The 26,564-nt window shown below is 33.9% G+C and overlaps 1 protein-coding gene across 1 annotated transcript in view; it reads right to left on the bottom strand.

The window, feature by feature from the left end:
* The window catches only part of LOC124358109 (ATP-binding cassette sub-family G member 4-like), a 51,965-nt gene that overhangs the window by 14,529 nt on the left and 10,872 nt on the right, over nucleotides 1–26,564 (bottom strand). Inside the window, exon 3 of the mRNA XM_046810403.1 lies at nucleotides 2,995–3,118. Within this exon, the coding sequence (XP_046666359.1) occupies nucleotides 2,995–3,118 (124 nt within the window). The remainder of the gene's footprint in view (nucleotides 1–2,994; nucleotides 3,119–26,564) is intronic.

The raw sequence follows: 26,564 nt of genomic DNA, 5'->3' as shown, positions 1-26,564 counted from the left end.
ATCTGAAAAGGGCCCTGCTCCTAGCTATCTCCAGGGTTAAATTTGCAGCCCACATATTAACCGCTTCAATTCTTTTCTGACCAACTTTTTTTGAACTATTCGAAACTGCAACATCAAAATATGCATTTATAATTTTAAATTTATTTTTATTTACAAACTGATTTGTAACTGCAAGCTACGTAAAGATTATTGTATACAGTTATTCTAAATTTGTATTGAGAGTTGTTTGAGATTAAAGAATAAATATACACAAATATACATCTCAAGTGCTCCCCTACATTATTTGTCCTAACAAAACGTTTATTGTTTTTCTATTGAAAATGTCATCACATAAGTTATTCTAGTATTAAAATTGCTATATAATTACCTCAATTATATGTATTTCCAGTTGCCCGTGGTATAGAGCTTTAAACAAAGATTAATTCACTCTACCTGGTGGATTAAGCTCGACATCAATTAACATGTTCATAAATTAATTAAATTGTATGTAGATTTGTGTCAGTTAACATCCATCTATAGCATATAAAACAAATTAATATAAGCTTAAATCAATTATAACATATCATAACTTTACGCCATGTTATATAATTAACCAACAAATGAAATTGTCGGTTTGCTAATGGAGGGACAACAATATCGCGTGCACTAAAATTACTTGTTCATTGATTTATTTTCCAATTCGGCTCACAAACTAGGCTACATGTTTAAAAGGTGAAATAAAAATCTACGGATACAGTTCAAATGACATGCGGTTCTTCTGAATCAAATTATTATATCTGTTTTCAAAATCTTGCCTTGTATAAAAGAAAATTACAAGTAAGAAAATAAATTTAAGTTCAGTAGGATGATAGAAATCAAATATTAATTCATTTGTACAACTACACCTTAATATTTTGGGCTTGACAGTGATTTTACAGCTTTCAACAAATCTTCTAACATAATATTTAAATATGTACTTTAGAATTAGAAATTAATTGGATTTAATTCCAGGAATAAAGTTCAAAACGAAACCTCAATATAAAATATTCCTCTCAAATAAAACTCACGTTCTATTTATTTCTGTCAAAGTTCGATAACACCTTGGACTTTTCTTTTATTTTGTTTTACATTTTTCATATTAGGATCATGTTTTCAGCGGCAAACTTTGATGCATTAAAATATCCGCACCCTTACTAATTTTTCGATTGTCATGCTCCAAAAATATGACTACAAATTTTTCCTTTATCATGTCACAAAGATATGACTGACTTGTAATCTTTATTGCGTAATATTATTGAATTTCTTGATTACTAAAACCACTTTATTTCAATGTATTTTAATAAACACTTCAATGATAAATATATAAAATTACTTATCTTTCAACAATGAAACAAACTGACATGTGTCAGATATAGCTATCATAAATGTACAGATTCTTTCAACGATTCATTTTGATTCTAGGAATACATTAAAAATCTTGAATTCTGTACTCGTGTATTTTGTTTGATGACAGTAGTTCAGTCCACAGTTCCTTTAAGTGTTACCATAAAATTAATATTATAAACATCGCTTGATACAGTTTCGACTGACAGTATACCAATAACTGGAATTCTAGTTCCTTTAGGGAATATTAATTAATTAATTTAGGGAATAAATTCGGAAATAAATAGGGCGGAATAGTACCATTTACTTTTAGAGGAGGAAAGAGTCAACTCATCTGGGATTCAATACAGTTCAAAATATTACTAGGGTTAAGCTTCTTTGCTGTCTCATTTCCGGATCCCATTTTTAGTATTATTGTTGTAAGAGAATTCACAATGTGTTTCGTTATATATTTTGGATATTTTAGAGTCGAAAAAAGTCCAAACAGATATATTATATGAGTATATGTGTAAGACGTTTCGTATTTATTGTGTCAGTCTGTATATGGTTCTCACTTACAAACCAACACGTTGGAGTTTTTAAGTTTTGCGTGGCTGCTTACTTTTTTAAGACTTGAACAAAATAAAAAAGAATAATTCCACCAATTTAAAAGTAGCGCATCTTGAGTACTTTAATACGGTATTCTATAAAATTGAACAGAACTATAAAACAATATTAAACCACATGAGTATTGCCCCAAAAAATGTTTGGTATCTTATTTATTAGGGGTGGGTTAAGAAAATGCGATCGCACTATTTATGCACTATCTATACCAACTCTATATTTAGCGAAATTTATTTAGTCTAGAATTTATTTTTTTAATCGTAGAATATATATATATATATATATATATATATATATCGAATACAAATTTAATAAATCTACAGAAAACTGATTTGCTTAATGAGCGACATATGTTATGTTTTCGTTATTTTTACGTCTCTTGATAGTCCTTATATTTAACCAGGTTTTTCTTGAATAAAGTATAAAATAACTACCTAAATTGAATTCGTTACTTTTAGCAATGCCTATAATCAAAATTGTCAGTACATCTAATATTTAAGTCAAATTAAAATTATTACTCGTGTACATAGTTTACTTTAAAAGAAAAGTGCTTACTAACAAAAAATAAATTTTTAGACGAACAAAATAAATTTAATGTTTTATTCTTGTTGTAACAAAATTCACTATTATGATTCTACAAGAGTTCGAAACACGTATGATATTTTAAATTAGGTACATTTTGTAGAATGTCAAAGCCATCGTGTGTTTTATAATGAGTAGTTTGGCAATAAATCGCTGTTTTACATGAGGAAGTCTGACATTTCAGACAAATTATACTAAGAGACTGCTTACCTAATAAAGATACCAGACAATATACCTGTTACAAGTAAGAATATTGATCAGAGAGGTTTTACCGGCGTATGAAGTTTCAGACAAATCATACTGATAAATTTCTTATGTAATGAAGATATCAGACAATATACCTGTTACAAGTAAGGATATTGATCAGAGAGGTTTTACCGGCGTATGAAGTTTCAGACAAATCATACTGATAGATTTCTTATGTAATGAAGATATCAGACAATATACCTGTTACAAGTAAGGATGTTGAGCAGAGAGGTTTTGCCGGCGCCAGAGGGTCCAAGGATGGCCGACACCTTAAACGGGCGAAATCTACCATTCACATTTTTTAGGATCACCTTCTCCTCTTGACCTACAACAATACAGTAAGTCATAAATTATTTAAAAATACTCATATCGGAAATCAACAAACAAAAATATACAACTATGCATATACATGTTGTGAAAACTATAGCCTAATTGTAACGGTTTCAATAGAACAAAACTAATTGAGCAAGCAAAAAATTACACTTCTCACATTTTAAATTTCGTACACCCCATCCCCTCCTCCCCCATTTTGACGACCACCAAAAAGATTAAAACAACTATCGACCGATTTCTTTCTTGGAGAAATTCTTCTAGAGATTTCACTAAACATTTTCTTTTGTGTTTATGACAAAAAATTGGCTATCGAGTCATGGAGTATGATAGGTTATCCATCGCCGATCTGAGAAAACAAGCAAATGTCTTCTACGAGTATTAGAAACAATGGAAACTGTGTGAAAGTGTTTCTGATCATCACCGTTAGATCGCATACGTGTTCGGTCGATCGGTAGAGGTTCCCTCAAGGCAATCAGGACCGGTGGTGACGCGCGTCGTGGTCCTGTTTCTCCTTTACTCTCGACATAATTTTAGTTAGTACTACACAATTTAAAAAATTTGCAAAGCTTCAAAAACTTGAAATATTTTAAAGATCATTTTCTTTATTTAATGTTCTATTTCTATCCCATATATTTTCTACCCTATAATATTGTATTTTATACATATATATATATATATATATATATATATATATATATATATATATATATATATATATATATATATATATAAATTAAATTTGTAGAAATGGCAATAGCCTTATTTAATTTTTTCTATAAACATTGAATCACAAAGAGTACTTGCTCCGCCGGGACTCGAACCCGGATCTCCCACTTGCCGGGTGAATGTGCTACCATACACCACAGAGCCCTTACTTTTTACGAATTCAATTATATTGTATTTGGCCGTATCTGTCACATATGCGTTTAAATAACTAAACTAACATATGATCGGAAGACCAAATACCTATTATATATATTATTATGAGCAAGTACTTTTTGTGATTCAATGTGTGTGTGTGTGTGTGTGTGTGTGTGTGTGTGTGTGTGTGCGCGCGCGCGTGCGTGCGTGCGTGCGTGTGTGTGTGTGTGTCATATTTCGATAATTTATAATAGATACACATAAATGTGAAATTTTAAGAACAGAATTCAAACTATCCCTATTCACCATAAAATATTGAGATATGAACCCATATTATAGAGGATATGTTCTGGTGGAAATATCAAAGTATGACGTTAATACAATACAATCGCTTTTATCTCAATAATTACGTTTACAATACCTTGTTTTACTGTTTTACCAGCATGGGCGAGGCAAACTCGTGATGATACACGGGCATAGACTCATCAATTGTTACTTAAAACACCACGATATTTCATTGCTTATCTCAAAAAGGGTTTTCACACACAAAAGGAAAAACACGTTTTAGTGATCTCTTCTTTGTTTACTGCCGATAAATGTCGTACATGTATAGACGCGCGAATATACACGAATATAAAAGTAGAATACTTCAAGGCTGATTTCACGAAACAGTCAACCGATATATCTAACATTCGCCGTACTCATTACGACTTCACTCCTCATTTTCACACGTCATACTCCTTCGCTGTGTGTCCTTTGTTATTTATGTGACGGACATCCCGATCTCTAGTTTTGGGGAGATCCACTGTCAGAACTCAGTTATTCTGTTTAACTGCCTAATATATATTATTATTATATATTAATAAAACTATTACTGACCTACAACGACAGCTTGATCACGATATATTAAGGTCAAATTAACTGGGGACCACCATTCAGCGTACAATTGATTTAGAGTTTCAATAGAAAAACTATTGAGATTTTGGTATAGTTTAAGAGTTATTTTCAATTAAACTAAATATTTTTTAATGTTACACGAAATAGTATAAACTGAATGGAAAATACTAGCTTGAAAAATTAAATAGGAAATACAATGTTACAAACGTTTATAGTAGTACATGATTAGTTTTACGAATTTTACAATGGCATAAAATTTATCTGATACAAAATGAGTGTGTAGTTGTTTATAAACATGGTACTGTCAATAAAAAAATGAGCTATCTTTTTAGGTAATTAAATACTCGCTGGACTAAAGTCTATATTTTACTAATTATATTCAAATTAACTTTTCCGTTAAGCATTCAAATTTCGCAGTTAATTTAGGAATACCCCAAGGATCCTATTTTTGCCCCACGTTATTTTGTTATTTATCAACATCGTAACATGTTTAACATCTTTACTGCTTTACTAATTTATCCAGATTTATGCTTATGATATTGCAATTTCTCCACCAAAGACTGGAGTAAAGTTGCAGACCACCTAGTTCTGCAACCGGCTACGTATTCACTTCTGTTAAAAATAAAAACTTTGTTTTTATGGAATTGGGACATGTAAAATCTCACGGTACAGAATTGTTCTCATAGATTACAAACATATTTTGACACATGTACACATTTCCTAATAAATTTGGAATATTGTTTGAAAGTTTAGAAGATCTTAACATTTGGATCATTTCTATTTGTAATAACAACTATTTTTGTCGCTCCTTGTCGTTGATCCTTATCAGAAACCAACATCATAAAGCCCTTGCATCATTGTTTGGTTCAGTTAGCAGAGTGCCGATGTCTGAGCGGTCTAAGACGTCGGACTTTGGATCTGAGTTAGAGATAGTGCATGTTCAAAACCTTGTCTGTGACAGTTGCAATTCTTATCAGTACCACCGACCTCATACTATCGACTCTTCTCCTTGTTATGTTTGATAAGATCCTCGCACAGACCAGTGGCTTAAAAGGACGGGCAGAATATGACTTTAAAAGGAGCCTTTCCTTGTTTTAAAAGCATAAAAAAAAAAAAAAAAGATACTGGAGATATCCAAGTGTAGCAATCATTCATGTTCCCTGACATTCAGGAAGTTTAAAAGACTATTGCAAATATGTGAAAGAAGCTTCGTCTTCCTGCTTTTTCAGTCCATCATACTATAGATGATTTTTGTTTTACCATAGAATTATACATAGGTATTAATGTATAGTGAACAGAATACATAGGTCTAATAAATTCCAGATATAACCCTGGGATGAAATATCCTTAAGTTATCCGTACTACCAGTGCTTAATTTCAAAAATTTTAGGTGTGGGAACTCTTAAAGCGGGAAGCTCAGACCGGTGGGTATGGAATACACCCCAGGAAGGAGGGGGGCCCTCACCCAGGAAAAACTTTTGAAAAATTATAACTGTAAACCTTTGTTTTTAGGCCACCCAGACATAATAATACATTCATTTTTATAAATACCAAGTGATATTTTAATGCTGTTTATTTTCTTCTTTAAGGTGCTTGATTAGGATGTATGAAAATAAAAACATGAATTTAAATTATTGAGTTTACTCTCTACTCTACTCTACTCCATTAACACCTTGTTGCCTACTTTAAATTTCCCAGAAATATTTTGGTTTGATTTCATTGACCATTTTGTTTGAATCAATGAAGCTCGCCAATATTAATTTTTTAATGAATGGTAAAATTAAAAACAAATTTAGCCTTATTCACAGTTTTATTTTATACACATTACAGTAGTAATAATAATACATATTAATATGTAAATGGATGTTTGTTAATATAACAGCTTTTTTACAAGTTTGCATATTTTACAAAAAAATTGCATACCTTATGGGTACAAAACAATATTAATACATTCAAAATAAAACCATCTTCTTGGAAAAGGAAAAGGAAGCGTTTAATTACACACAAAATAAATGACACACAGAGTGGAGTAAACACGGTTTCATTTTTTAAAAATTTAGTGTAGTTTTAAAAAGTTAAGGTTGATTTATTTTATTTGCTTATTAGTTATTATAACAAATATGTACGGATTTGTAGTATAATATTGTAAGGCAATGCCAAGACTGTTGGTAAACTTAGTTTTAGTTGTTTGTTAATATTTTAAAGTGAAAACTACAAAAGAAACAAAACAACAATACACAAAAACTAACTGTAAGTACAAAAAAGAACTCAGAAACTTGAGTTCAGAACACAACTATAAGTTAGGCAAAGGCAGTTATTTTTAATGAAAACTTAATGTTCTGAAATTCTAAAAGATATTTAAAAAACAGATTTAGGAAAAAAGTTCCCACAATGCAATGCTGTCTTTATGGTAAGTTTCTGCCCTCGTTGTTTTGACTTGGTGTCAAGTGCAGAATGGTGTCCCTTCGCCAGCCAGGTTTTGACGTGTCGCTCGGGATTGTATCTAGCCACAGGAAGGGTCCTAGGAGCCTGATCCGCAATAAATCGCAAACAGTGCTAATGTAGAGTGAAGATCTAAGAGGAGACATAATTAGATTCATTGCAGGAAAACCCACGTTCACATTCAGCACTAGACACTGCAATACTATTTATGATGGAAATCAGTTTCTTAAACCGGAACGGCGGTTGCTCTAGAATAGTAGGTTTCTCTCCACTTAACATAGGCTTCAGTCCCTGCTTGAAGTGTCTGAAGTCTCTAATTATATCCTGAGAGCTGCTAATCTTAAATCTATCGCAAATTTGCTGGATCTCACATTCCTCCGTAGGTGATGGATAAGTCTTTTGGCCAATACATGGGGTGGGATCACTTTGATGTCATTCATGATTTTGGTGTAGTGTTCAGCCGCATTTGAAGATGATGATAGCAACCTTGAAGTCAAGTTGTTAGCGAGGCTTCGATAGAACTGTTTTTTCTGGAATACTGGGTATCTTGGATCTTACACAAAGTTTAACATCTTGAAACATCAAATCGTCAATAGCAATTTTAGCTTCCACTGAACGTCTACCATGTTTTCAACTCGGTTTTCAAACGCTTTGATTAACAGTGTTACATCACTGTGGGCTTGGATAAGGTTGAGGCTTGATTTTTGAAGCTGTAAGGACAAATCCGATAACTCTTCTAGAGCATCGAACATCAATGCCAGGTTGTGTACAAAAGTTGTAGAAGATAATGTACTACAAAGCCCTTTGTAAGTTGAACGTTGCTTCGAGTCCCTTTGTTTGTCTTCAGATGCTTCAATGAAATGATTGTACAAAGCTTTAAAATCTGTCCAAACTGCTTTCACCCGCCATTAAGCTGGAGGCTACCCAACGAGTATCTAAAACACGGCCGATTTTCAACATTTGCTCCTCTAGTCCTTTAGCAACTTCTGCCAACTCCCTGCTGTTTTTCGGTGAACAACTAAACATGTTTCTAATTTTATCCATGAATATCTTAAAATGATTGATTCCAGCTACTTCTTCTATGGAATCGTGCACGGCAAGCTCTAAACGATGGTTCAAACAATGCCAAAATGAACAAGTTGGGGAACGTTTCAGTAAGCTGTATAGCAAGGCCAGATTTCTTGCCTAGTAGCACTGAAGCACCATCACAAGTTAGAGCAATCATATGGTCTCATGAATTCAAAGCTTAGACCTAATGCTTGTAACTGATTTAAAAGTTCTTGTAATATACCAGCTGATGTTGTGCTATTTAGCTCAAAAAGTGTTAAGAACACTGTAATAGGGTATTGCATTCCCTTTAGAAACAGTTCTGATATAAACCACCAAAGCATTTTTGTTTGAAACTGAAGTGGCTTCATCCAAAAGCAGGGAAAATTTAGAGTCTGACTTGATTAGGCCATTTATCAAGTCTGATTTCATTTCATCAGAAATATGATGAATTATATTGGAGCAAGCAACATTTGAATGTAGGATTCGCCCCATATCTAAGCCATTCATTATTTGAAGATCAATTTCAGTTTCAAACTCAAAAAATGGCCTATTTAGTTTAGCTTGCTTATAAGCCGTGCGGAAAATTGCGCTCAGTTACAATCTGCTGCTCTTTATGCATAGAGAGCAACAGCTTTTTTCATTGTATCTTTCTTAGCTTCAATGAGTATTTTTTCAGCTAAAGAATGAGCTCGAGACCCACGGTGTAAAAATATCTTTTTCCTAAGAGAGGATTGCTGGTCTTTTTTATTGTTTCCATAAGCGGTAACAGTTCCTAAAACCCACTCTTCGCTAATCTTTAGGCCCTTCGTTTTCTCTGCACCTAGAGTAGGCCCTACTCACACTACGGCAAACGTTGCAACCTAGTTCTCTGTTCACAATTAACCATGGATTTTTAGCTTTAAATTCAACAATTTTGTTCTTCAGACCAACAAACTGGCTGTTCACCCCTATTAACAAAATCATTATTTTCATTACTAAACCTTAGCTTCGTCTGCATCAGAATCCCAAACCCACCAACCTGGATACTATTTGACCGACGAGGAAGTCGAAGGGAATGGTAATCGCAATTATCCTCATTGATCCCGATTGCGTCTTCTTTTTTATCTTGATCAACAATTGAAGTTGTAGTCAATGCTTCCGAACTGCAGTTCTCATTATTCGCATAACCTTTTGTTTCTTAGGGTTAGGTTTAAAGAAATCAACAATTTTTCTGGTAGTCATAGTCAATTAGGAAAACTATTTAGCTGCACCAGCACTAATAAGCATAAACACGAACACAATCAACGACCTGCACCTCAAAAACGAACTTAAGCGTGATGGGATGCGATGCAACTTGTAACTTAAACGCGAAACACACCAAGGTCAAGTCAACTAGTCAACACACTTGTGATCACTGGGGCGGTGGCGCGGTGAAGGAATGGAGGGGGAAAGGAAGGGGGTGGGGTGGGTATTGCTTTGTTATTGAGAGGCGCAGCCGCGCAATGCGCGAACTAGGATGACTCGCCCCGTCACCTTCCTCCAGCCTGATTCCGTGCAAGACTCATCACAGCACAGCTCACAACTGCTTGTACGGGAGCTTACTATCTGCTTACGAGTCACTCGCAAACAAAGCATAGCATAATATTGATCCTACCTACAATTTTTTTTAACTAAAACTTGTACTCGTAGTTTTAAAAGCGTTCCCTTGCGTTCCGGGCACTCTTGGGAGGTAAGGGAACGCCGTTCCACTGAAATTAACCACTGCGTACTACGATGTGTATCTCAGTGTTTTAAATAAGGGCACATTTTCTAAAGTACTGCTTGTATCCCTTCCTCTAACATACAGAATTAATTTACTTTTTATTGAGTAAATAATAATTTTCTAAAGACTGTTAATTTTTCTTACGGAATTTTTAAACTGTCTACGTACATAAACACTCAATCAAAACTTCATTTTTTAATAAAAACACTTATAAATTTCATAAAGACACTTTTTCCATAATTTTGCATTCCTTTCATAAGGGACGCCTTAAACCCAAAATTTTATGAAACAAATTTCAAAAGAATTGCTTCAAAACCATTTATTTTTTTAATATTTACTATCGGTATTCATTCTTTAAAAAGAAATACGAGTGCCATTGTATAGAAAATAGCAGTATCTGAAGTCACAGCGTTGAAGTGTATTAGCGAAGAACCGTGCTGGTTGTTTGGGTTGTTTACAGTAGTGCCAGAGTATCAAATTGATCCTATCCATTATAAAACCACAACACTTTGAATATTGGTACAACTTTGAGGTGCCGTGTTTGGTTGTTTGGGTTGTTTACAGTAGTGCCAGAGTATCAAATTGATCCTATCCATTATAAAACCACAACACTTTGAATATTGGTACAACTTTGAGGTGCCGTGTTTGGTTGTTTGGGTTGTTTACAGTAGTGCCAGAGTATCAAATTGATCCTATCCATTATAAAACCACAACACTTTGAATATTGGTACAACTTTGAGGTGCCGTGTTTGGTTGTTTGGGTTGTTTACAGTAGTGCCAGAGTATCAAATTGATCCTATCCATTATAAAACCACAACACTTTGAATATTGGTACAACTTTGAGGTGCCGTGTTCGGTTGTTTGGGTTGTTTACAGTAGTGCCAGAGTATCAAATTGATCCTATCCATTATAAAACCACAACACTTTGAATATTGGTACAACTTTGACGTGCCGTGTTCGGTTGTTTGGGTTGTTTACAGTAGTGCCAGAGTATCAAATTGATCCTATCCATTATAAAACCACAACACTTTGAATATTGGTACAACTTTGACGTGCCGTGTTCGGTTGTTTGGGTTGTTTACAGTAGTGCCAGAGTATCAAATTGATACTATCCATTATAAAACCACAACACTTTGAATATTGGTACAACTTTGACGTGCCGTGTTCGGTTGTTTGGGTTGTTTACAGTAGTGCCAGAGTATAAAATTGATACTATCCATTATAAAACCACAACACTTTGAATATTGGTACAACTTTGAGTGTATTAGCCGTGTATTGGTTGTTTGGGTTGTTTACAGTAGTGCCAGAGTATCAAATTGATCCTATCCATTATAAAACCACAACACTTTGAATATTGGTACAACTTTTAGGTGCCGTGTTTGGTTGTTTGGGTTGTTTACAGTAGTGCCAGAGTATCAAATTGATCCTATCCATTATAAAACCACAACACTTTGAATATTGGTACAACTTTGAGGTGCCGTGTTTGGTTGTTTGGGTTGTTTACAGTAGTGCCAGAGTATCAAATTGATCCTATCCATTATAAAACCACAACACTTTGAATATTGGTACAAACTTTGAGGTGCCGTGTGTTTGGTTGTTTGGGTTGTTTACAGTAGTGCCAGAGTATAAAATGTATCCTATCCATTATAAAACCACAACACTTTGAATATTGGTACAACTTTGAGGTGCCGTGTTTTGGTTGTTTGGGTTGTTTACAGTAGTGCCAGAGTATCAAATTGATCCTATCCATTATAAAACCACAACACTTTGAATATTGGTACAACTTTGAGGTGCCGTGTTTGGTTGTTTGGGTTGTTTACAGTAGTGCCAGAGTATAAAATTTATCCTATCCAGTATAAAACCACAAAACTTTCAATATTGGTACAACTTTGAGGTGCCGTGTTTGGTTGTTTGGGTTGTTTACAGTAGTGCCAAAGTATCAAATTTATCCTATCCAGTATAAAACCACAACACTTTGAATATTGGTACAACTTTGAGGTGCCGTGTTTGGTTGTTTGGGTTGTTTACAGTAGTGCCAGAGTATAAAATTTATCCTATCCAGTATAAAACCACAACACTTTCAATATTGGTACAACTTTGAAGTGTATTAGCGAAAAGCCGTGTGGGTTATTTGCGTTGTTTACTTCAGTGCCAGTGTATTTGATTGATCATTTCTGTTAGAAAACCACAAAACTTTGAATAGTGGTGTATTCGAGTGTAAGATGAGTAGTCCATAAGAGATTAGCTATTTCTTACATTACAACTTATACTGGAAATTACTTAGAATTATTTTAGAATATATCTTTTAATGTAAATACAAGAGCAATAAACAGCGCTTTCGAGGAAAAACAACGAAAACCACAACATATTTTTAAGTTAGCGTTTTCCTTAAGGACAAGGCCACATTTGAGAAAAAACTGGTAGTGACCACATGTGTATAAAAACCGAGACGATTTTTTGTTCACACTGGCTCTGTTTTGATATTTTGCTTCAAGGAGCATAAAATGGTATTGAGTTTCCAGACCGAATTCATACAAAGAATTGTCAGGAATGAACACATATTTATACAGATATTTTTAAAGCCTTTCAGCTTTCACCTTGTTGTAAATTATTTTTTCACTAGAACATTGGCTTGTTCTTAAATGAAAAGATTTCAGTGAACAACAATGTATCGTATACAGTAATTTTTCAGATCTAACAATAAAGTAGTAAGTGAATAAAACCTGACATTAATTCATTTATAATTACAGAGTTAAGAAATAAAAGTAAATACACTTGGTCGTTATGTTGCAAATCCATATGCATATTGAAATCGTTAATCAACATTAATATTTAAGTGCAACGTTTACAATTTCCTAACACGGGAGTATGTTTTACGAAAAAGTCAAAATTTGATAAATTCACATTAATCTCTGGTTTTTGGCACGCTTTTTTCCTAACACAACTTAACTTAACATAACACAACCTAACCTAACATAACCTAAGCTAACCTAACATAACTAAACAAACCTTAACCTAATCTAACCTAACCAAAATATCGGTATATCGGTTGGTTTTTTTATCGTGGTTTTTAACTATTTTTAATGTGTCAAACCGGCAGCTTGAAGTGTGTCAAGCTTAGAAAAATATAATTTGAGAAAAATGTTTTGTTTGACATTTTTTAACCTTTTGATACCTCTGATTTCGACTGCTATCAAAAGTAGCGTGGCTGACGATAATTAACGTTCCCAGGAAAATCCCTCTATCAATTTCAAGGAAAACCTGGTTGTGTGCATATACAGTGTAACTTAGCTGTCGGCTCTTAAGCAGGCTTTTAACAAGGAAGGTGCAGTTGTTTACCACGATAAAATGCATACAATTCCGTTATCAGCTCTTGGAGATAATGTTCTCGGCAACCTTTAAACTACATCCAAAGATTCAACCCGAATGATTAGTAAGTTTGTTTGGTTGATTATATATAAAAAGTCTGAATATTTTGAATTTTAATATAACAATAACCTTTCTTGGCCTTTTAACATAATAACTACTCAATATATATATATGCATATTGTATCGGCTGATGAAAGTGAAATACACTGACAACGTACTGGATTTAATATTTGGTCTCGTAATATCTGTAGAGTGCTGCAGCCTGGTTGAAAATAGTCTAACTAGTAGCGAAGTATTAGCCGTACAGAGAACTATACGTTTTTTGTTTGGATCGACATTCTACACTCTACAGAATGATCGTGAAAGTTAAAAATGTTCGTATAACCCACAAGCTACTTTCTATAAACGTACTTTCTTTAATTTCATTTTGTAACAATGTATTGTTCGGTTTAATTGCAAATACATAGAGGATTTTTCCAACATAAACTTTGCTGCAAGGAAAGCCATTGTGGATATTTTTGTAATGTTATAAGTGTATATATTTTACAAACAGGCTAATATTATTTATTTATAAGGTTAAATATATTACAAGCATCAGTATATAATTCTCTTTCATATTTTTATATATTTAAAGCAGCTTCGTCTGTTACGGGGTGTTACTTTTTTATCTTCACGAGCAATTCAATAAAACAAAAAGGTATTTATTGTAAAGTATTGATTTATAATGACCGTAACATAATACACCGGTATCGACCCAGTTGTTAGTTATTTATAGGAACAAAAGCTATCGATCCTGTTGCATTGGTATAAGTTAATGGGTATTGGTCTGGTAGTATAGTCAGGTGTTAGTAAATGCAATTACATAAAAACAACAGGCACTGATGCTATTACAGTATACACACATATTCCAATTATTATATTAAAATTTTGAATCATTATCGAGGTTGGCGGGTCTCCCGGACGAACTAATTGTAAAACTCTGCAATCAGGTTAATTTTCAACCTCCGGTCGGATTCATGGTCATGTTTCTCCTTATGCTGCTAATATACTCCCTAAGGAAGGAAGTAGTATGTAAATTGCTAACGTGCTGCATGATTCACAAGGTACTCATGATTGGAGAGCCACAGTACCTAGTCGAGAGGCTCTTATACCTTGGGGAAGTTTCTGGACGACGCACCTGGACGGAAAGCGTTACTTCCCTGGCTGGAAGTCGGAAGGAGGGGGTTTCTCGTTTTCCTGCCCCCATTTGTTTAATGGCTTTCCTGAACACACCAGGAATATTGTATCTTGTGCTTGTTTTAAAACTAAACTTACGAAATTATTAGGTACATTTCCTAGATAGGACTACATTAAGTCATGTATTGTTGTAATGTTCATATGTGTGTGTGTTTTTTATTGTTGCTTTAGAACTAGATCTTGATCTGACAAGACTCGATTTGCAAATCAAAGAGGAATCGCTGAATAAAAAGCTTTTTATTTATTGTTACTAACACTGTGGTACTAGGGTTAATTCAAAGCTCAAGGAACCAATATTAATTTCAAATGATCCAAGAATTCAAATTACTCGGACTTTTACATGCACTGGCATATTATGGGGTCGAAAGAATTCGAATTTCCTAAATCTCCGATAGCGTAGCTATGGTATGAAGAGGTAATTCAATTTGATTGTTGAGTTTAGCTCCAGTTCACCTTCCTTTACATTGCAGGTTTTAGTATCTGACACTGCCTGAGACTTGACTCCTGGAATCTGGAGTCACATTCGTCTGAAGAGTCCAAAGAAAGTCGGCAACGAAGAAGCTCGAAACGAACTTTTAACCCTTCCTACCATAGATACGTTATGTGTAGAAATCTCGGTTGCTCCACGGTGCTTAGAGATCGTGTCAGAACATCATTGTGCACCTAATGAGACAACGAGACTGCCACTTCACCAGGTGTATCTGATGTCGAAACGATGTAAAGGTTCGATTCCAGGGGTAAACGGACTGTAGGTCCACGTCGTAAAACTGCCGGAAGCATTTCTTACCTACTTCTTAAGGGGTGGACATTGGGTCCCAGGCCGGGATCGTGGACCCACTGTCCGACTCACGGGTTTCTTTTGACGAGGGGTTGACAGGGGATCGTCGTACTCACTCTGCAGCACTTGAACCAGTGTTCCAGATTCATAATCTATATCTGCTAAATATTGTTCATTAGACCGCCACAGAAAGAATTAAATAAAATCTATACACATAAACAAAGTTAGGTTAGTTACACAATTAACGATATCTTGGTTCTCATGTTAATTTGGCAGCAATACGTAGTAAATTCATTGTTGTCTGTTCCAGTGGGTAGTGTAAAGTGACGCTCTTTGCATCTGTTATTTGTTTGTGTGTGTTTTTAAAATGTTTACAACCCAACAACGAGTTTATATCCTTTAGTTGTGGTGGATGCATAATAAAAATACTGCCGTAATAATTGAAAAATATAGTGGTAAATATCCAGGTGACGCGATACCCACTCGACGATTGTAGGACTGTAGGTCCACGCTTAGTTTTGACGAGGGTGGCTGACGTCACTTTTCTGCAGGGTAGTAGGAGTCAAGTCTGAGAAAGCGTCAGGTACCAGACGCCGCAATAAAAAGGAAGGTGAACTTGAGCTAAACTCAACTTTCAAATTAAAGTTCGGAATTAAAAATGTTCTAATTATCCAAGTTCGACTGTATAACTGTCCAACATTGAAAAGATCTGGAGTTTGGCGGAAAACGTTCGTTGCTGCGAACAGCTGTTTGTAAAAGATATCTACAGGTGATAAGTCCAGGATGAACGCTCGAAGCGAAAGCGGTGAACTATAACAGGCGTGACAAACGTGAGGATGGAAGTGAAAGGGAAAGGCGTACTCTGGACGGAAGTAGACAATCCAAGCGTAGTACGTTCCTCGGAGTAGACTTTTTGTTACGGTCAGTTGGTAAGACTGGACATGGTGGACTGCTATCAAACTGTGTCGTGGCGCGTGCAAGCTTGTTTTGAACATCTGAAAAGATCTTTTAACCTTATTGACATTGATAACTTCACCGAAAGATAAAATAATTTGAATGAGTTTTCAAATATTCTCAAATAATTAAGGCAACCATGCGAGGCACTATTTCTTGAAATGCTGAATCAATGTACAGTCTGCTGTTTCTTATCTCACTAATTACTTACATGCTCTTAGTGATTTGGTAAGTAATCTGGACAGAAATATAAATCTCACACATATCATTTTAAAAAGATGCCTTTCGAACTGACATGACTTTTTTATGCATTTAGGCGTTATATTTTTACAATTTTAAGAATACTACTTTAGCTTACATTGAAACTGGGGATCTCTGAATTTATGGAAAATTGAAGTTTCGTTGGAATTAATGTCATAGGTGTATTATATATAATAGGATATATATGTATGAATATTAATCAGTTTAAATAGGTTATAATGTACTGATGGTATAAGTTGAAATAAATTCGTATATCCTCTCTTTATTTATCCTCTACCATTTTATAGTAAGTCATCTTACTCAAGAACGTTCAACGTTAAAATAAAAAAATAAATTAAGTGTTTTATGCTCATTATAAATGTTACATTAGAATTCAATTTTTGGCAATTTGATATAAACTTATCTTGCTCAATCCCTCCGGAATAGGTCGAAACAAACTATGACTAATCAGTAGGTTGGAAAACTATGGCTAATATCTAATCAGCAGGTTGGAAAACTATGGCTAATATCTAATCAGTAGGTTGAAAACTATGGCTAATATCTAATCAGTAGGTTGAAAAGCTATGGCTAATACCTAATCAGCAGGTTGGAAAACTATGGCTAATATCTAATCAGTAGGTTGGAAAACTATGGCTAATATCTAATCAGTAGGTTGAAAACTATGGCTAATATCTAATCAGTAGGTTGGAAAACTATGGGTAATATTTAATCAGTAGGTTGAAAAACTATGGCTAATATCTAATCAGCAGGTTGGAAAACTATGACTAATACCTAATCAGTAGGCTGAAAATTATGGCTAATATAATCAGTAGGTTGAAAAACTATGGCTAATACTAATCAGCAGGTTGAAAACTATGGCCAATACCTAATCAGTGGGTTGAAAAAACTGTGACTAATACCTAATCAGTAGATGGAAAGACTATGGCTAATACCTAATCAATAGGTTAAAAAAATTATGGCTAATATCTAATCAGTAGGTCGAAAAAACTATGGCTAATACCTAATCAGCCTATTTACAATCCCCGAACAATACATTTTAAGGTGTCACAAAAATTACTTTAACTACGGTAAAAAAATTTGAGTTTTGGCTTAACATGGACATCACTAACTCAGAATGTTAGACAATTTCCTATTTTGCGTACTCCTAGTATGCGTACCAATGTTTACGTGTCAAAATGTCAACTAATATTATTTTATTATACATAGTAGTGATGAATGACTACCTACAGATGTGTGGTTTACATGTATTGTACTTGTAGCCCAGGTACATGTAAACATGCAGGCCAGCAGCTATGAGGTTTGATTTGACCACAATATCTACGTATTCTGCACGCCCAACCCACGTGTCCTGCACGCTCATCCTAGATAGTACAAAAGAAATATAGCAGGAGGGTGGCGGTATTTGAGGTTTGAGGAGATAGGCCCAAGAGGGCCTGCTATACATCCCTCCAAATGTTTTGCCATCGAATTAACTCACTAAGGTGTTTTTCGGTGTATTCGCTGTTTCGAGTACAATGACGTATGATTATTGGGAGTGCCGATGGCCGAGTGGTCTAAGACGTTGGACTTTGAGTCTGAGTTAGAGATAGCGCAGGTTCGAATCCTGTATGTGACCGTTGCACTTTTTATCAGCACCATCGACCTTGTACTGTATTGACTCTCCCCCTTATTCTGTTTGATAAGATCCTCGCACAGGACAGTGGCCCATGAGGACGGGCAGAATAAGGCATAAAAGGAGGATCGGCTTCTCCTTTAAAAAAAATTATATATGTCTAGACTTAGAGAGAGTGCCTTTACAATTAAATATTCATATAATCCTGCTGGATTATTATTGGATTCATCGTGACTCAGCAATGAAGGACAGTTGGCTATTTTAAATTTGAAGAGTTTAATTAAGGTTAAGAGTATAAGTTTCAGAGCACAGTAAGCTCGTTAGTCCAAATCTGTTGGACTTACTCATTACAATACACAGAATCTCATACCTAACAAAGGTTGTCTGCGTTAGGCGAAAAAGTGAGGTTTACAGCCATAAAGTTTTATCTACATAATAATGAGAAAGGTAATGGTGATGAAGCAATGGAAACAGTTAACAGTTATAGTTGGAGTTTCTGCAAGACTGTCAACTTTCACAAAATAGCTGGAATGTGAAGGTTATGAGTTTTCAATACTAATACCCAATTCCGGAAATCCACTTGTAAAAGTTGTCGTGAATTATTGTCGTACAATTGTATTCTTATTCAGATGGCATTAGCTGTTTTTTTTTTATTTTCTTAGTATAAGTTAGTTAGTTAGTTAGAGAAACCTTAAAACATGACCATTTCAGTTGGTGACCCTGCTTCAATTTGATCTGCTCCGCGACATTGCTTTCAATTAGTTGTGGCATTCTGACGTACAACTCGACCTATTATATCATTTAATAATTTCTTCTTGTTCTTTTTGGGCCGCCCTCTGATATGATAAAAAAGTAATTTTTTCTTAAAACAAGTTGATTAAGGTGTCAACAATTTTGAACAGCTCGGGCTGTCACTAAGTTTTCACCGTACAAAACAGTTTCTGTGGGGTAATCTAGAGTAAACATTTGTTCCCAAATCATAGAGTACTATGAGAACATGGAAAAGAATGATCGAAGAAGAAATACTTAGTATCCCTTATGAATTCTCCAAGAATGCATTTGAGGCTTTGTTCAACACTTCTACTGGTAGAAGTAGACTGGTTGTAATTCGAATTAGTTTTGTAGAATAAGAGAAACGTCTTCCAGCATAAAAATTAAAAGTTTTATAACAAATTTAACGAAAGGTAAGAGTAATTATTCAAATTTCCAACATAATCAAACGTTAATTTATTGCAGAGTGCTGTTTTGCTGTCAGAAGCCGTAATCTCGTAAGGTAAACTTTTGAACGAGTTTCCAACGTGTATACAAACATTCAAACAATTTGGCTGACGAATACTCATATAATGGCTGTTAAAAATATGGGACACGTGGGATGAAGTTTATTGTTTACGGTTGGGGTTAAAACTATTAAATCGTACCGGGTCATTTCTATTAGAATACATAAATGAGTATAGTTAGCAAAGTCTGGGTTATCATAATATCAAGAAGCGATATTGAGTTCTGAATTGGTACAAAATGCCCATTCCGAGTAATACTACTGCAGTCCATTGAGATAATTGTATAGAAATGAACAAAATTAGCCTACTTTTGACTTTACAGTACTGCAAGATAAACAGCTTTGCAGTTGATTTAAACAGTTGATTAGTTCCTGATCTTTCTTCCTCATTTCGTTTATTTTTTGCGTTTTTTAATTTCCTAATAAATGTTTATTTTTGGACATTAAAGATACATTAATATTTACATGTTTTTAAATACGTTTAGTAATTTCTGTTCTCCATTTGAGGTTCATTTAGTTTGCTTTGATAAAGAGTTGTTTTTCAATTTCTTTGGCCAATGGCCTTAATCTTTTTTACCATATTGTCAAAAATAATTTAATTTTGTAACCATTGAACTATGTAGTTTCTTTAATTTTACTAACTTCTTTTCATTTTTTTACTTATAGAGGCATATTGGTATTTCTTAAGTCTATGGATTAAACTGTGAAAAGCCAAATAGATCAAACTTGTTAAATTAGTCGTTTTTGTTGAATTTCAACGTATATTAAATTCACAAGAGTTACTTACACTTCTACCTACCACGAATAGACTAAATAATTGTAAGAAATTATGACTAAACTATGAACTTCACCATAATGAACCAGTTTCTAATGACCCTCAAGACAATAACAAGCCCACACATATGCCATCACACATCTACTCCTTGTATGAATAAATATCTCAATCCAAAGCTCACTTACCTTGCTCTCTTTATTAGTAACAAGAAAACAACGCTAGAGATAAAACATCGTTCTTTACAAACAGGGCTTAAGGTTTATAAGTTAGAACAATAGGCATTGCAAATAAACGCAATGACGAAAATCTAGAAGCCCTGCAGAAGCAATTCAATTAAGGTCAACAAATGGATTTATAAATGGCTTCGGCCTTTATCTTCTGCCTGTGATCAGTTTAATGTACAATAGAAAGTGATTGTATTCTCATAACGTTTAGTAAAGTCACAACTGATTCACACGTACTAGATACTCGTGTTTTTATTATTCGTTCAGCATTCATGTCTTAAATATTAGTATAATTTATTTATTTATTGTGTACTTCACTTGTGTTTACTTCTTTTTTATACATACTATTATTGTTTAAATTATTGGTAATTAGAGCTGGAATTGGTAACGTACCAATTCCAGCTCTAAATGTTAAACATATTTTTCAGTTTATAAAGAAAGAAACACGTAGATAGTGTTATACTTAATGTGTTTTTAACTGCACATTTTCATCAAATATTAAGTATTAAATATAAAAGACAAACTTACTAGGCTATCTAACTATAAATTAAAGACTTTTGTAAAACCCATCTTGGTTGTCTTTCGACAGAAGTATGCTTCCTTGATTTGTGATATATAATTTCTTGATCGGTAAACATGGCAAAACCAACTACGAATAAAAATTCTAAGAAAGAAGTAAATTACTAGGCTTTAAAAAACTAATGCACACCTAATTAATGCAAATAAAGAGCACTGTGTTTTTATAAAGCTTCACCATTTCATCATTTTGTTTGTTCACATCATAATTTGGCTGTTATTTGAAATAGAAGAAGGTAATTATTCACACATCGATTCCGCAAGGCATAGTTATCGTAATTTAATTTATAATTGAATATTAAATCTGCGTTGTATAAAATCAAACACTCACTCAAGTGTCCCATTCTATATGCTAGTAAAGTTTTTGTAAGAAGCATACATCACAGAATCGTTTAGCGAGCCGAAAATGGATCGCGAATGTCAAGGCTGAATAAATTAGCACAGCCACGTAACAGCTGTTCGTGTTCACTACACGGCAGAACGATACGTGTTTGCTAGACAATTTACTAGAGTACTCTTTCGACTACTGGGCGTTTAAGTTGGATTTGGAAGAGTTTCCAACAACAGGTCAAAATGGATAGGTAACAGAGGGCAGCGTTTAAAGGTTGGACGCATATAATACTAATTCCTTTTCTAAATATACTCTTCATACACGTTACAGGAGTTACCTTGTAACGCGAAAACTACTCGGTTGTAATTCGTGAGAAACCTATATTAATCTGGTTGTAATTTTTAAACCAGTTGTTGAAGAAACTTATTCTAATAGACAGCCGAGATGTAGAAATCAATTCTTTAGAACTCGCTTCATAACGATCAAACTCAACGTCAGTAGGTAATCGTACATGACTAAAAAATGATTTTAGGACTACATTCTTAATGATTTGTCGTTTCTTTATTTCACTTTTTTATGAATATTCAATATGGAGAAAATTTCCATCAGCGCTCAGATTGGGGCTCAACTGGTACAGGATTCGCTCTACCTCGGGACTGCTTTCCGCATTTCCATACAATACGATACAAGCATTTTAATATGGATGGATCACTGTCTATTGTGAATATCACTAGTAAATTGCATGTTTAAGGTACAAGCATATAGTATGAATGGATCACTGTATATTATGAATATCACTCGGAAACTGCATATTTAAGGTACAAGCATATAGTATGAATGGATCACTGTATATTATGAATATCACTCGAAAACTGCATTTTTAAGGTACAAGCATATAGTATGAATGGATCACTGTATATTATGAATATCACTCGGAAACTGCATTTTTAAGGTACAAGCATATAGTATGAATGGATCACTGTATATTATGAATATCACTCGGAAACTGCATATTTAAGGTACAAGCATATAGTATGAATGGATCACTGTATATTATGAATATCACTCGGAAACTGCATATTTAAGGTACAAGCATATAGTATGAATGGATCACTGTATATTATGAATATTACTCGGAAACTGCATTTTTAAGGTACAAGCATATAGTATGAATGGATCACTGTCTATTATGAATATCACTCGAAAACTGCATATTTAAGATACAAGCATATAATATGGATGGATCACTGTCTATTGTGAATATCACTCGGAAACTGCATATTTAAGATACAAGCTTTAATATGGATGGATCTTATTAACAAATTAAAGAAACTATACGTGCTGTAAATATTTAAAACGAAGTAATACTTTCAACTTGTCCCATAATCAATTATTACGGACCTGACACGCCCTTAAAATTATGTTGTTATTCGTCCGTATATGAAATTTTGTACTTATGTTCCATGATCTAGAGAAGAACCCTATTGATTTTGGGGTCAAAAGATAAAAGGGCAACCCGTCCGTCCCTCTGTCTGTCCGTTTGTGCAATAAACCATGATAGAACAGTCCTAGGGACTTGAAACTTGGTAAATACGTTCCTCTTGGCTTAAGGAAGAAATCTATGGGATTTGTGGTTTAATTGTCAAAGGGCGGTCTGTCTGTTTATTTGTCCCTATTTGCGGAAATTCTTGATAGAAAGTGCATAGAGACTTCAAATGTTGTATACATTTTCCTCTTAATCCAAGGAAGAACTTTTTTTGATTTTGGGGTTTAAAGGTAAAAGGGAAATCCGTCCATGTGTGATAAATGTTTCGTTATATTCTGTCGGATCATTTGATAATTCATCTTTTTGTTTATTGAGTAAGTTAATACAATTCAATTTCAAGTCACACACAGGATCAATTTAATTGTTGTAGGCATAATATTCTAATCAATATTCATTATGGATAGCACTGAGTTATTTATATAATTTTAATAACTCCAGACAATCATTTCTTACTTCTTTGCCATTACAGCTATAAGTGTATTTTTCATAATTCGTAATGTATTTGTGTTGCTAAAGTACATTACAAACAAGGGAAACAGGCTGAATTATACAAACTTGATTTTTTATGTGGAACAACACGGTTGTAGCACTGTAGAATCCATGTCTAATTATCACAAAGGTGGTTGTGTCACGTTTCTGCAGGGTAGGGCAGTTATTCCACACTGACACCCGAGGATTACCGATCCTACCTTGCAAAAAATGACCTGAGTGTGCGTTAGTGTAGCCTATCTACCTGATCTCATTCTAGTGATCCCTCCACTACATTCATATGGCGTACTGCTATGGTATTAAATATTAACAACAGTGTGCTCAAACCAAACTTAGGCCCATCATATATGAAATGGATTACTATTTGGGACTATTTCAAATAGCATTGCATTACTATCTCAGAAATGTGGCATTATACTAATGAATCATATACATCTACAATAAGTTTGCATTAATTACTGTTCCATCTTTGGTATACTTTTGAATATACGTGTAGTCTTACACGTTAATTGCAATGGAATAGTTTAATTGTTTTATTATTACTACTGTCATGAATAAAACAAATATTTAGTTTAAACAGAAATCTGAAAATTTTATAGTTTGTAATTGCTTGGCCTACAAACAAAAAGATTAAATTTAAATGTATCTGTGTTATTAGAAAATCATTACATAGTGAAGTATGAGTGATAATACACAAGTACTTATCACTGCTTAATCAAGAGGCTAAATTATTATTTCAAATTAACTTGTATAAAAAATAAACACACAATTAGAAAAATTTTCTATAAATTAATTTGTACTAACGGACTATCCCTATGTTTCATTTAAAATTTTAACAAAACCTACCAGTATGAACAATTTACATACAAGTTTTATAAACCTTAATAATGATCTCATATTGGAGATTCCTATTTTTTAATTGTCAATACATGATGTATTACGCTGTAAGGTAAATGAAAGATGGACTGCATATAGTAAAACTTATACACTAACCTCAAATTAAAGCTAACTTTCCGACTTCCAAGTTTAATATAGATTCTGGAAGAGAAATTGTTTTGTTCACTGGATAGTCTTTATTGTACCATAATATTTCAGTTATACAAATTTATATACGTACCGTATTACTGGCTACTGTTCCAAAGTTAGTAAATGTAGGCCTAGGTAAATAGAGCATTTAAAATTAAGTTGAATAATTTATAAACGCTCCAAAAGAAGTCACAAAAAGTAAAAAATCAACGGTAACAAATAGGTTTTAGATAATTTTAATGAAATAAAGTATACACACCATCCTTCGTGTTGTTACATATGGTTTAGTCTAGTTTTATATGATAGCCCTGCAATTAAAAAATGTTTGTATCCCAATTGCAAAGTTTAAACTTCTAAGTTTTAAAATCTTGGAAATAGAGTTGTGATAAAGGAATGAATGAAAAATGAATATCTGTAATCATTACATTAAAAGAATTAAAAATCCAAAAAACTTGTATTTCACACTTTACGATCGACTCCTTACATTAGAAGGCTCTCATTAATACTAATATTAACACGTTTTAGGCGGCACAGACGGGTTAGTGGGGCTGTACACTATTACGTGGTAAATCAGAACCCAATTTATTTTTGAGCAGTCTGAAGTCATATTATATACTTGTAAACTAGAGGATTTATTGTACGATATATAAATTTTTTTTAATTTTATTATTATGAGCTTTACAATAGGATTTATAATTTCTCAGCAATAGCGAAAGATAAAAAACATTATGAATTGTCCAATGTTAAAAAAAATAAACTAATGCAAAAGGAAACTAAAATAATCATGAAATAGTTACATTACTGCAAATCTTAGTAACGCTTAGTCTTACAACATTCAATAATAAGAACTTGTCAAACAAACTGTTTATTCATTTAAAGCTACGTTTTCCTAGACTCCGCGACTGGGCTTTTTGGCGCTGCGTGCTCCGTGCTTCCTGTAACTGACGAAACCAACCGGTTTCTCTATAAAACCAATGGAGGGGTGTCTCTCCTAGCTACGCGGTTGCGTGCATAAAGCCTTAACCGCAGCTGGCGTGGACCTTTGCTGCGCGACTGGGGAGCACTGACCCTCGAAGAGCAGTCAATTCAACGACACCGCGCAGCAGGGCTGACCGACTGTGTGTATATTATTATTAATCTTATTAATATACACTTCATGTTAACTTGAACAAATTTAGATGAATAAAATTAATACTTATAGTGAACAGATGAGATATGTATAAGTTCTACTGATGGTAATACTAAATTCTTTAAATTTGGCGTTTTAAACCTGAGGTAGGTGAACAGTAATAAATAAATAAAACTCTCTTCCCTTGTAACTACTAAGATACAAAGTTATCTCACATTACACAGTTTTTTTTTCATGATTACCAGATCTTTTTAAAATTTTTTTTGGTAGTAGTAAGCATCCATTAAAGTAATCAGTTAATAAAACTGCTTCTTACTTTAACAAAAAAAAAAAAAACAAAAACCTCTTCTGCTTTAGCATAGCCGTCCTGACATAAGCCAAAAGAGTTCGTGTTTGTGTAGTAAAGTTTCGTGCTGGTTGGTGCGGATGAGTCACTGGTCCTTTGGGGTTGTGTTGCATATAAAGTCATCCCTGATCCAGTTATGAAGACAGGAAACTTACGTGAAAATATGACTAAGTCAACTGTTTTTTTTGGTTTCAAGTTTTATTGGTTGTGAAAAAATTCTGAAAATGTGACACCAAAATACCAAAGTGGCATTTTCAGTTACTCTTCTAGCACGACAATGTGGCGTAGTTTAAAAGTGTCGTTTATGAAACATACCTGCGATAGCTATGTTTGTGGTCCTAGGGTTTCATGACATCATTATCCAGTTTATTGCATTCATCTCCTACTGCAACAAATGGTATGCTTTAATTACAGAAGGAAGGTTAGGTTTTTCATTGAGGTGGGAAAAATAGTTCCATCTTGAAACCAATTTCCCCATTTTTAGGACTTTTTTTACGATTTCCAACATTTCCTTCTTTG

This window comes from Homalodisca vitripennis, chromosome 3, assembly GCF_021130785.1.
Source record: "Homalodisca vitripennis isolate AUS2020 chromosome 3, UT_GWSS_2.1, whole genome shotgun sequence".
NCBI lineage: Eukaryota > Metazoa > Arthropoda > Insecta > Hemiptera > Cicadellidae > Homalodisca > Homalodisca vitripennis.
Note: the sequence above shows the minus strand (reverse complement) of the source record. Positions and strands in the feature narration are given on the sequence as shown.